The following is a 13433-nucleotide window of genomic DNA, read 5'->3' as shown; positions in this document are numbered from 1 at the left end:
TCCGACTAGGAAGCTGGGTGAGGTGTGGGAAGAGTCCCAAGGGCCACCTTGGGAGGTTTAGAGGGCCGCATTTGGTCTGTAAGCCTGAAGTTCCTCAGCCCTGGGGCTACAAGTTTAGGACAAGAAGATCCCCCTTCCTACTTACAACATTTGTTTGATGTCATTCTGTTTTATATTTCTGTTCTGTTCTTTTTCTTTTTACTCTTACACTCTTGTTGTTTAGTCGTTTAGTTGTGTCTGACTCTTCGTGACCCCATGGACCAGAGCACGCCAGGCACTCCTGTCTTGCACTGCCTCCCGCAGTTTGGTCAAACTCATGTTCGTAGCTTCGAGAACACTGTCCAACCATCTCGCCCTCTGTCGTCCCCTTCTCCTAGTGCCCTCAATCTTTCCCAACATCAGGGTCTTTTCCAGGGAGTCTTCTCTTCTCATGAGGTGGCAAAACACTCTTACTCTTTTTTTAAAAAAAACTCTTAGGGACAAAGCTGAAGACATGACTTTGGGAGAGTGGTGATAGTTTATCTCCCACAATTTCAATATTTATTTACATTGCCCAAAGTGGCTCTCAAAGCAGCTTACAAAACATTATCACAAGACAATCGCATCCAAGGAGAGGAGGATGAGCGGAGTCAAAAGTCACAATAAGGCACCTGATTATGTAGTGCACACGGGCTTCCAAGTCACATGCTGGCGACAAGGCTGATCACGAATCTTTAAGGCAAATTTGTCCATCTAGCATATATTTTCACCAAAAGCACAACCAGCTTCTATGCATTGAAAACATGCTGCAGCAGCTTTAATGAACACTGGGGCAGACAAAACAAAGCAGGGGGCTGGTGCCCATTGCGGTTGATAGGGTAGGCAGCAGGGAGTCCAACAGCAGGGGGCACCAGAGGCAATGACAGTCAGAGCCACAGCTAATGTGAGGCAGAGCCAACTAATTCTAGTTTTGTCTGCCCCATCCTCTCCATTCAAGAGCAATGCTGAGGTTAATAGGGGAGAGAGCCAATAATGAGCGCAACCAACCCCCTTGGCTGGATGTAAGTAGCAAGGCAGGCAGGTGGGTACTGGCCAAGGGCAAACTATGGTTAGGAGGGCACTGCTCCACTCACACTAATGGAGCAGCCACCACTGAAACAAAGTCCTGCGTAATGGGGCAAGAGAGCATCAATTTGTGGTACGAGATTTCAAGCGACAGCCACATGCCCCAGGTTTTGCCTGCAAAATACCGGAGAGCCTGGGTGGGAGACAGAGCCGTCTTTACCCGGGGGTGCAAAGGGTGTGGTGGCAGAAGGACTGGGAACAGCCCAGGAGAAGATGAGGAAGTCTGGTACTCCAAAGAAAGAAATCTGAAATGGGAAGGAAATCGGGGTGGGGGTGGGGGAAAGAGAGGGAGAGGGAATGTAGGCTGGAGAGGAGGAGATCTGAACCCATTTCATGGTGTTATCATTGGCAATGGTAGATCAATGCAGTGGTTTTGCAGCGTGTGTATTATGTGCCGATGAGGATTTTAGCAGGGCAAGAGCGGAAGTTGCTCGATGCTCCACGGTGAGGGTCTGCTGTTGTGGATCATGGCACTGTCGCTGAGAGACAGGAGATGGGTGGGTTTGCAGGATCCTCCCCCCTGTTTCCAAGTGTAGTTAGCACTGGTTTATGTATTCATTTACTCCGTAAATGTATATCCAATATGATTCATTTTGAAATTTTGCCATTTTATGTTGATTCATTTCTGGTATTAATTGATTCACTTTAGTGTGTGTGTGTGTGTGTGTGTGTGTACACACAGTGCTTATTTCCTAAAAAAATGTTTAGGGGCACTCTCATTTTGACTCACAAATATCATCATTTTATAGTTCAAATCGGGGGAAATAAATATAGTAAATGGACAAAAGTACAAAGATTCAAAAAATGTTTAGCGGTATGTGAACCTCTGTGTACCCCCAGAAAAAAGCAGTGTGTGTGTGTGTGTGTATAAAATCAAAATGACTATAGGCAATCTCCAGGCATCAGATGTTTCAGTGCATTTGATCCTCAGTGCTGATCGGTTTTCCTCTTCCTGGTTTGGTTTGGGAAGTTTGTGTTATGGTGCAGCTGGATCACACACAGTGCCCATCTCTTGATGTGCACAGCCACACACCCCCATCCCAATCTACCAGAAAGAACATTCATATCACCTGATGTCACCTCAAATGCAGTCCTATGCAGTTCACATCTTCTGTTGGTCCTTGAGTGAAGCGCATAGACATTTCATGATATGTGTGTGTCTCTGTGTGTGAACCAGCCTGTACCACATCTCTATTTATTTATTTTGTGTCTGATTCAAAAGGGCATGACATCAGAGGAGAATTTCTCTGTGCGTCGGGGTAGGATGGAGAGACGGGGAGATCTTTTAGGATATGAATGCCATGTCACACATCTTCAAGGGTTTTGTAGCTCAGTATTTCTTGCCTTAAACATAATCACTGTTAAGACGATATACAGAATTAGGAGCATAAGCCCCATCCCAACTGCCAGGTGGGACAAGAACATCGCTGTCCGGGAATGCTGCCGAGCGGCTGTTCCGTTTCCAGCAAGGTTGGCATCGCGAGTCTGGGGAAGAAGAGAGAAAATCCATGAAAAAATGCAACTAGAGACCTTGTCTCTAGGAATGGGTGGTGGCTAGCAAACAATCCTTTTGTCTCAGGCTGTGAGGCACTAACCAATAGCCAACAAATTATCTTCGTGATTATATGAACGTCCATAAACCTGTAGGCTGGCTTATAGGGTTCCCATATTTCAACAAGTAAAAACCAAGATACCCCCAAAATGGTTGAGCCTTTTAAAGGAAATCAATGCGACTGACTTGCCTAAGATCCCAGAACAAAGCTCCGTATTTTAGACCCTGCCCCCAGACGTCAATTCTGCCTTTAAAATCCCGGTAATGTCCAAACAACTGGCAGCCTTAGTTTATATGCATTTCTGCATGGACTAGTTGCATGGCAACATGTGCAAATGGCTTTAGATACCTATTAGGTCCATAAATTACCATATAGCACATATTCAACACAAAAAAACAGCAACAATGTGTTGTTGACAAAGGACAGCTGGACATATCGAAGGCCTCATTTCCTTCAGTAGCTTAGGGCCTCATCAAACCTAAATCCAGCCCTGGTAGTAGTAGTAACCACAAACACAACCAATAATAATTTGCACCTACCCATAATTTAGGGGAAGAGTCATTGCTCCGTGGCCGTACATCTGCTTGGCATGCAGAAGGTCCCAGCTCCAGTCCCCGGCATTTCCAGGTAGGGCTGTGATAGAGCCTGAAACGCTGGAGAGCCTCTGGCAGTCAGTATGGGGAATATTGAGCTGGATAGACCAATGGCCTGACTCAGGACAAGGCAGTTTCCTATGTTCCTAGCCAGATGGTTTAAGACTGGAACCTAGCAGAGCACAAAAAGACTCAGAGCTTGGGCTGTATGCTGTGACTGAGTCTCAGAACTGGACAGTCCTTTGGGTTTCTGCAAAAACGGTCTGTGCACTGATGAGATCTATTCATCAGCAATTTGGACATTATTGACTTACTAGTGCCATTCAGCCCGTTTAATAAACGGGCGCTAGAACATTCAGCCTTTTTCGGTGGCAGCGGCGTGTGTGGGGCTTTTATTCCTTGTCTAATTGATTGTTCCTTCCCCCCTCCCTTTGATCCTTAATTTATCCCTAATTCTCTCTCCCCCCCCCATTCCCAAGCCCCAAGCCAAAGTCCCCCCCTTTTTTTACCTTTACAGCCCGGGCTCAGCTGGGGGTGCGGGGGGTATTTCTTCCTTTACCCCCACCGAAGCTTGTGATTGGAGTGCGGATCCCTCCCCACCCTGTTTTCGCGCACTTTTGCGCCTGCCGTTTGGTTCCTAATTCCCCCCCGTCAATAGCGCTGCTGCTGCCAGGGCCCAGTGGCCGAATTCTGGCTCTTGGACGGCCCAGGCGGCTGCTCCGGGGTGTATGCCCAGTTTTTCGGGGTGGGGGTGGCTCCCGCTACTTTTGTTGGCCTCTGCGGCTGTTTTTCAGTCACCTGCTGCGTCCGGGAGGGAGCTTTGCCGTCCGAGGGGCTTGTGCCCACCCCGGCGCTTTCTGAGGTTCCCGCGGTTGGCGCTGAGCATTTGGTGGCCTCCCTTTACTGGCCGTTCCGGCCCAGCGGGGGTCTCCCGGTTGCTTGTGCTGTTTGGGCCTCAATTTCGGGCCTGTTAGTGAGGAGAAGCCAGGGCCCCGATTTTTTGGTCATCCCGGCTTCCTCCTCAGGCCCTTGGGCACGTTGAGAGAGGGCCTGCCCTGCTTAGGAGCCTTGCTGCCTGCTCCTGCCTTCCACCTGATGGCCTCTGTTTTAACTGCTTATTGAACCAGTGCAGGGCAGAGGGGTGGGGGGTGGGGTGGGGAGGGGAGAGTGTGTGTGTGTGAGTGCGTGCAGTCTCTGCGTCCAATCCCTGTGTCCCTGGGGCACATGCTCAGTAGCGCGGAAAACGGGACACAGGGAATCTGGATGCAGAGACACTTGCATATTATTATATAGGATTCAGAGTAACGATGTACGGATTATCTAATTAATTAATTCTCCCCCAAGGCTGCTGTTCCTTTTATTCTCCACGTATGACATCAACCCACTTTTCCAGTTGTAAATGTGGTTACTGAGGTTTGCCAGTTACAAAAAAACAAACAAAAAAAGAAGCTCCGGGTAATCTGAAGAGGCAACTACCCCCCCCCCCAAGTCACATCAGTTTGAAACAACTGAGATTTATGCTGCCACAAACTTGGTTGCATCATCAGCCACAAGCTTATCTGGATCGCCACAATGATCAAACATACCCATCAGTTGTGCAACAATGCTACTGCTAGTAGGATCAGTCAAGGTTCTACGCTTCTCCAACCAAATAGTGTTGATTTACCAGTTCAAACAGGCCATCTGCTATCTGTTTCCAAGGACTGTCAAGGTAAGGGACTGGTGATTAAAAGTTCCTTCCATTGTGTCGATCTATTTGCTTTGCAGTGCAGCATGGGTTACGGTTTTGTTCTTCCTATCAGTTGCAACACCCAGCTGCTATTCCTTTGAACCCCCAGTAGGGCAACACAGACACCCACATATTAAGTGATAATGTTCCACATTCTGCCTTAGGTTATTGGGTAGTGGTAATAATAATAATAATAATAATAATAATAATAATAATACCCCACCAATCTGGCTGGGTTGCCCCAGCCTCTCTGGTGGCTTCCAACACACATAAAAGTATAATAAAAATCCAAACATAAAACGGGCTGCCTTCAGATGTCTTACTAATAATAATCTATAACAGGGGTCCCCAGACTTACCCGCCTTTGGGCTGGAGTGCGGGGGAGTGCGCGCGCAGTGGGCTGGAGGGTGGGGGAGTGTGCGTCAGTGCGCATGCGCACACCCATTTACTGGCGCGGTGGCGCGCTTCCAGGCCGAAAAAAATCGCCGAAAATTGTTTGTGCGCATGCGTATGGGCCTCCCCGACCCGGAAGTGCACCTCCCCCGGCCCAGAAGCGCACCGGAAATGACCTCTTCTGGGTCGGGAGAGGCCCATACGCATGCGCAGAAACAATTGTCGGCGATTTTTTTCAGATCTGGAATGGCGCCGCAGCGTGCTGCAAGAGCAGGCGGCGGCAGCGGGCGGCAGGGGTCATCGCGGGCCGGATTGGGAGGCCAATTGGGCCGCATCTGGCCCACGGGCCGTAGTCTGGGGACCCCTGATCTATAACATGATGTCAAGTGGAGAACCAGACAGCCACCGCTGCAAAGATGGAAGGAAGGGGTGCAATTCTCATAACTGTTTGAGAGGATGTTCAGCTGCAATCCACTACCACTTAGGAAATGGGCATCTGATTCGACCGCATTCCCAGCTGCAGTAAACGACTCCATCCATAGCAGCAAAACTCAGGCAAAGCTAACACCCAAAAGAACGCTTAGATGTTAGAATTTAGTGGTGGCTCAGCTTAAACTTGGAAGGACCCAGGTGGTGCTGTGGTTAAACCACTGAGCCTAGGGCTTGCTGATCAGAAGGTCGGCGGTTCGAATCCCTGTGACGGGGTGAGCTCCCGTTGCTTGGTCCCAGCTCCTGCCAACCTAGCAGTTCGAAAGCACGTAAAAATGCAAGTAGATAAATAGGAACCGCTACAGCGGGAAGGTAAACGGCGTTTCCATGTGCTGCTCTGGTTTGCCAGAAAGCGGCTTTGTCATGCTGGCCACATGACCTGGAAGCTGTACGCCGGCTCCCTCGGCCAATAATGTGAGATGAGCGCGCAACCCCAGAGTCGGTCACGACTGGACCTAATGGTCAGGGGTCCCTTTACCCTTTACCTTTTACAGCTTAAACTAGGAAGGAGGCTCTTGCTCACTGCTCTTCAACCTTGGGTGCACATATATTGGTGGATTACAGTTCCCATCATCCTTGACCATTGACTAAACTGGCTGGAGTTGATGGGAGTTGTAGTCCAACGACATCTGGGGACCCAAGGTTGAAGACTACTGCAGTCTAGTCCACGAAAATGGATGCCACCAACCCATTGTTGGGTTTCTTGAATAATCAAAGTTGCCTTTGAGCCAGTCTAATGTCAATACTGTCTGTTTAAGAAAAACAGGTGCCGGTAATTTCTGTTTAATTGCTCACAGGCGTGGGCCTCTACTACCTTTGTGTGGTAGTATGGTGGGAGGTTTGAAGGGTTGGAATGTGGGTATGTAAAGTTGCTGTGAGATAGAGTGTTTATCTTTAGTTTAAAGTCTCTTCTGAGTCCGTTTGTTTTTCTGTTGGGGAAAGCCAACCTTTTGTTTTTCTTCTGTATACTTTAAACGGTATACTGCTAGTCGGGGGTTTCATGCTAGGTTGGTCTTTAAACTCTTGGTGGTGTATTTTAGCCAAGTCAACTTCTGTTTGCGCATTTTGTTTTTCTATAAACTCTGCGTGAAGCGTACTTTGAAGGGCCACTGGGAAACTGGGGTATACGATTTATGTTAGCACTCTTAATACCCAGTGTTCCCCAATATTATTTCATAATACCCATACCCACCTGCCCAGCTTTAAGTTGCCAGGAGACTCTTTTTCTGATTTCCTGCCCCACCAGGAGCTACTTTGGAAGAGTAAACATGCACCTTGGCTTGGCAACCCTGCTCTGTCTGCAAACACCACCCACTCTGTGCCCGGACTCCCTAGCCTGTAGCACATCATAACAGTCCTTGACATTGTGGGGGAAGGGCTCGTAGTGAAAGCCACAAGCTTCAACTCTTCCACCCAGAACGCCAGTTTTAGCCCAATCAGTGCCAGCCCTGAAGTCTCCTAAAATATAGTTCTCAAGAGGTAACAGTTAAGTGGGGCATGCCGCTTTTGCCCCCTTGTATTCTAGCACTGCATAATGCCCCCCACTCACTTTTCCTCTCTTGTTTCTTACCTTTATAGAGAAAATCAAAGCAGCGATGCCCAGAGGTAGGAAGCAGCACAGCATGGTGAAGATAGAGTAGCCCAGGTGCTCGGGTTCATTGGTAGGCTGAGGAGGCACAATGTAGATGGCCTGCGGGGTCTGATCCGAACCTTGGTAGACTCCTGTATCTGGTGGGGCATAATAAGCTTGGTAAAGAGGTGGCATAGAGGGACCTGACCCATAGCCCGGGGCGGGTGGAGGCTGACCAGGAGGTGCCAGCGGATCAGCCTCTGACTCAAAGGGCTGATTTTCAGAGAAGGGTGGTGGAGCCTGAGGGTCAGGCCAGTTGCTGGACTTCTTCTCATAGTTTGGGTCACTCATTTTGCCAGTCTACTGCCCTCTTTCCCCTCCAGCTCTTCCCAGTTCTCCAAGTACAGTTTCTCTGCCTTTTTCAATTCTTCGTGTTCCTCCTTGATGGCCACCCCGATTTGCTGCTGGGTATCGTCTTCTCTTCTTTTCACCTCCTCTAATCCTCTCTGTGCCTTTTGCCTTCCTCCTCTCGTGGCGCCCAACCAATCCCTCTAAATCTTCTCTATGGCTGGACGCTTGCCTTATAACGCTGGTTGGTCTGCCCGTCTGCTTAATGAACACTTTACTGATTGCCCTGGCTCTCGGACAGGATGACTTCATGGTGTCTCAGAGCCTAGGCAGATGTGCGGGTGGAATAAGGCAGAGAACAAGCAACCCAGACAGACAGGCAGACAGGCAGACAGGCAGGCAGGCAGACTCACATACTGTGATATGGGTGAAGGCTTCTTGAAGTAGGGCACTGTGAAAGGGGCTGCTTCATACATAGATACAAACACACTCTTCCCCATTTTACAGCTGAAAATAAGAACAGGAATCTATCCCTTGAGCTCCTGCAGGTGTTTCTTGAGCATTCATCCTGATTGGGTTATGCAGAGGTTAGTCTATGACTATTTGTCTTGATTTGTTTGCAGGGAGATTAGACAGCAGTGTGCAGTGAGGCTGATTTGCTTCCACAGTGGTTATGCATTTTCCCGTTGATCATTTATTCCCTGGGGAAAACCACTCTTTGGGGCTCAAGGAGAGCACGCAGCCATTCAGGTTTTCTCTGCATTCTGCATCGACGTTTGCTCCAATTTAGCGCTAAAGAGGGGGGGGGGTTGTCTGAAAAGGAAAGACTGCTCCAATCTTGTTTTCTAGGCACAGGGCAAGTGGAAGCGTGGATGAACCCTATAGCTAACGGCCAGAGCCAGCCCAGCTAAGTAGCATCACCACCATCTGAAAGAGGGAATTGTGTGGCCACATTGACAACTGAAGATGCATCTAGGAAGAGGGTGGTGGTGGCTTTCCTCCAACTCAACTGGCTGGAAGTCACATCATCCTAGGAAGAACAATATACTGGTGTTGGGGGGCGGGGGCAGAGGAAGGGGGGTGCGGTGGGGGCAGTCCGCCCAGGGTGTCTTCGCTAAGGGGTGTGTGTGACATTTGGCATGCCGCCTGCCCGCAACTCCCAAGCCTACCTCGAGCCGTTGGGGGGGGGAGGAGCTTTGCCACTTTGCTGGCAGCATTTCCCCCTTCCTCCTTTGTTTGGGAGTTGCGGGTGGGTGGCTGCAGGGCGCGCATGCCACTCTGTGCATCCAAGAGGCTATCCCATGCTTGGGAGGGCTCCCTCCCCCCTGCCCCCCTCGGGAGCGTGCCCAAACTGGGCAGTGCGGGCATATGCTCTGCCGCTGGATGGGGGTTAGTTTCAGGAGTGAGTTGGGCTGCTGCTGGGAACTGAAAGGAGACACAGAGGTGTTCGGCCTTCTCTGTAGGCTGAATCCCAAAGTGGTAGCCTGGGGTGCATGGTTCCCTGGAAAGCGAATGGGGAGGCAAGGTCCATTGGAGTGTTAATGCTGTGATACACACACACACACACACACACACACACACACACACACACACACACACCACAATAAAACCATATGTCCTAAAGACACCACAGTCTCCACTGACTGTCATTCCAAGGAAACCAAACCCGGGGGAAAGTGCTTGAAATTCCTGGAATCTCTCACCACTTGGAGATTGGGGTGCATGCAACATCACTAGCAGCCTGGAGGAGACCACCAGGACCCCTTTGCGAGCCTCTGTTTATTCCTGAGCATTAGGTGTTTCTTAAATCTCTCCAGCATTTCCTATATTAATTGACTCTGCAATAGAAAACACCGAGAGGACAATCCTTTGGATTATGCATCTATTAGGATCCAGATTTCAAATGTATTCATGTTGTTGTTGTTGTTTAGTCGTGTCCGACTCTTTGTGACCCCATGGATCATAGCACGCCAGGCACTCATGTCTTCCACTGCCTCCTGCAGTTTGGTCAAACTCATGTTTGTAGCTTCAAGAACACTGTCCAACCATCTCATCCTCTGTCATCCCCTTCTCCTTGTGCCCTCCATCTTTCCCAACATCAGGGTCTTTTCCAGGGAGTCTTCTCTTCTCATGAGGTGGCCAAAGTATTGGAGCCTCAGCTTCAGGATCTGTCCTTCCAGTGAGCACTCGGGGCTGATTTCCTTCAGAATGGATAGGTTTGATCTTCTTGCAGTCCATGGGACTCTCAAGAGTCTCCTCCAGCACCATAATTCAAAAGCATCAATTCTTCGGCGATCAGCCTTCTTGATAGTCCAGCTCTCACTTCCATACATCACTACTGGGAAAACCATAGCTTTAACTATATGGACCTTTGTATTCATAAGGCAACCAAATACAGGTTGTGGCCAAACAGAATAACATAGCATAATAATATACGTAAGAATTAAACCTAAAATTAAAAACCTTGCTCTATGCAATACATAAAACAAGTCTGGAAGAGAAATCAAGGCAACAAATATGATCAGCGTCCTGTGTTGCTGCTGCTTGCAATCGGCAAATGATATGTAATTGATTACGTTTCCCCCACCCCTTTCATTTTCATGGTGTTTTCTTTTGAAACGAATGGGGTGGAATCCAGCCAAAAACCACATTAACCTTCCAAGCCGCATTGCGTTGCTGACTCATGGGCATTAAAATTTTTCTTGATACCTAAATGCATTGGTCTCTGATGAATTTCATTTTAGTTTCTGCCCAGTTTCCCACTCCATCTAGGCCATTTGGGATATTATTCCCGTCTTGCCAGCTAGCTCTCCCAGGTATGTCTCACCTGTGCATTTGAGACAGAGTACCTCCATCCCTTCATTTAAACCAGGGCTAGGGGAGCTGTGGTCCCCCAGATGCTGCTCTCATCAGACCCATGGACCTGACAAATTCAGATCTGGGCCACAATAGTGGGGAAGGGAAGGGGGATTAACCCTTTGTTCCCTGCACCACTGTTCTGATCTGAGTTGCAGGGCCGGCTCTATGGCCAGGCTGGGTGGCCCTGGGCGCTATGGTGCCGGCCCGCCAGGGGGGGGGCGCCACACAGCTGCTCCTGCCCGCCTGCCGGCCGCTCCGCCGCACAGCACTAAGCGCTGTGCGCTAAGCCCGCCCTTCGCGCAGCAGCGGTCTTGGCGGCCGCGCTGCGTGCTGAGCCCAGCCGCCCGCTAGTCGCGCTGGAAAATGGGGCGGCGGAGGGATCTGTCACACCACAGCGCCAGGGCGCCAAAGGTGATTAAGACGGCCCTGCTGAGTTGTCCTCCTGGAGCTGCAGAGCAGATGGTCCGGTGTGAACCCACCACTGCTATAGTGTCAGACACATGTTGCACAATATACTCACAAAAACCAGCACCACGACTAGTCTGGAGGGGTTCCCTGAGTAGTTGGAACTGGGTTATCATATGGTGGAGGCAAGTCTCCCCTTGTTGGCAGTGAAAAATAAAAGCATCAACAAAACGAAAACAAAGCAAAGAGAGTAGAGCTGTTCAGCTGGAGCAGAACTGGAAATTTACTGGAGCAAATAAAAATGCCTTGCACGTCTCAGTATGCATCTTGGAGCCAAACTAGACATTTCTTTAATTGAATGGTTTGCAGTCATGTCTGTTTTTTTTTTAAAATTTAATACAGGGCCTGGGGCAATATCAAGTGTGACAGCAGCATATAAGCAGGAATGGAAGAGGTTGTACTCTTCCCTTCCTAGGCGTGATCCTGGTGAAATTTTGCATTAGGAGAGAAAAAAGGAGAAACTTCTTGAAATTCACTCTTGACATTTCCTGGTGATGAAACTGCTGGCAGTGATTGGCTGAAGCTTCTCCAGTGATCACAGAGGGTCAGGACACACCTGGAGAAGAGAAGTCTGATAGCCATCTTCAAGTGTCTGAAGGGCTGTCCTATGGAAAAAGCAGCTAGATTGTTTTCTGCTCCTCCAGAGGATTCAAGTTATAAGAAAGGAGATTCCAACTAAACATTAGGAAGAACCTTCTGACAGTAAGAGCTGTTTGACAGTGGACTATCTTGGAAGGTGGTGGATTCTCCTTCATTGGAGGTTTTCAGACAGAGGTTAGGTGGCCATATGTCAGGGATTGTTTAGCTGTGGTTCCGACATTGCCGGGAATTTGACTTGATGACTTTTGGTCAGCTTTACAATTCTTATTCCCCTGAAGTTGCCTCAAAGACAGTGTTTTGAAGTTCTTACATTCTTCTGCTGTTCATCAAACCTCAGGGTTCCGTCCTCTCCCTCATGCTGTTTAACATCTACATGAAGCCACTGGGAGAGATCATCAGGGGGTTTGGGCTGGGTGTTCATCAGTATGTGGATGATACCCAGCTCTACCTCTCTTTCAAATCAGAACCAGTGAAGGCGGTGAAGGTCCTGTGTGAGTGTCTCGAAGCTGTAGGTGGATGGATGGCGGCTAAGAGATTGAGGTTGAATCCTGAAAAGAAGAAGTACTGTTTTGGGGGGACAGGGGGCGGGAGGGTGTGGGGGACTCCCTGGTCCTGAATGGGGTAAATGTCCCCCCCCCGAAGGACCAGGTAAGCAACCTGGGAGTCATTTTGGACTCACAGCTGTCCATGGAGGCGCAGGTCAATACTGTGTCCAGGGCGGTTGCCTACCAACTCCATTTGGTACACAGGCTGAGAACCTACCTGCCCACAGACTGTCTCACAAAAGTGGTGCATACTCTGGTTATCTCCTGCTTGGACTACTGCAATGAACTCTATGTGGGGCTACCTTTGAAGGTGACCCGGAAACTACAACTAATCCAGAATGCGGCAGCTAGACTAGTGACTGGGAGCGGCTGCCGAGATCACATATCACCGGTCTTGAAAGACCTACATTGGCTCCCAGTATGTTTCCGAGCACAATTCAAAGGGTTCAGGCCCAGTATACCTGAAGGAGTGTTTCCCCTCCATCGTTCAGCCTGGACACTATCCAGCACCGAGGGCCTTCTGGTGGTTCTCTCACTGCGAGAAGGGAAGTTACAGGGAACCAGACAGAGGGCCTTTCCAGTAGTGGTGCCCTCCATATAGAACGCCCTCCCATCAGATGTCAAGGAAATGAATAACTACCCAACTTTTAGAAGACATCTGAAGGCAGCCCTGTTTAGGGAAGTTTTAAATGCCTGATGTTTTAATGTATTTTTAATGTCTTGTTGGAAGACACCCAGAGTGGCTGGGGAAACCCAGCCAGATGGGTGGGGTATAAATAAATTATTATTATTATTATTATGATGCATGGAGTGAGCATACAATGTGTACCAGCCCGCACCAACAGAAGGATTCAAAAGGCATGGCGTCAAACCAGGATAACTTGTCCAACATTTCAGATATTAATGCTGTGCAATGCATCTTCAGGAAATGTCAGCTACTGAGCAAAGATCAAAGGGGAACAGCAAGGAAAGCTACAGAGTTAGGAATCCAATCCCTACCATGAGAGCTGTTTGAGCCAAGATGGGTGTCAACTGAGAGCTTTACTGAGCAGTCAAGCTGTTTCCAGTGGTATTTGCTTCGCATGTCTGTGCAGAAAAAGAGAGAAGCAACGGATTAGTGGAAAAATGCAAAACATTGCATGCATGCAGAAGTGGGTGGTCCTTCTGAGAAGTTGAGAAACAGCC

At 49.0% G+C, this 13433-nt stretch overlaps 1 protein-coding gene across 1 annotated transcript; it reads right to left on the bottom strand.

Moving 5' to 3' along the window:
* Positions 1–792: 792 nt before the first annotated feature.
* On the bottom strand, positions 793–8685 carry LOC118087994 (transmembrane protein 91-like). The gene is made up of 2 exons (XM_035121136.2): positions 7432–8685; positions 793–2589 (listed from the first exon to the last, which is right to left on the bottom strand). The coding sequence occupies exons 1-2, from the start codon at positions 7780–7782 to the stop codon at positions 2419–2421; spliced, it is 522 nt and encodes a 173-aa protein (XP_034977027.1). The 5' UTR covers positions 7783–8685; the 3' UTR covers positions 793–2418.
* Between the last annotated feature and the right edge of the window lie 4748 nt (positions 8686–13433).

Source organism: Zootoca vivipara, chromosome 6 (assembly GCF_963506605.1).
Source record: "Zootoca vivipara chromosome 6, rZooViv1.1, whole genome shotgun sequence".
NCBI classification, from domain to species: Eukaryota; Metazoa; Chordata; class Lepidosauria; order Squamata; family Lacertidae; genus Zootoca; species Zootoca vivipara.
Note: the sequence above shows the minus strand (reverse complement) of the source record. Positions and strands in the feature narration are given on the sequence as shown.

Excerpts from the sequence above, each read along its gene's own strand:
- LOC118087994 (XM_035121136.2), bottom strand. The coding sequence starts at position 7,782 with ATGAGTGACCCAAACTATGAGAAGAAGTCCAGCAACTGGCCTGACCCT. Across the intron at positions 2,590-7,431 it reads CTTTGATTTTCTCTATAAAG|ACTCGCGATGCCAACCTTGC; the intron begins GTAAGAAACAAG and ends CTTCTTCCCCAG.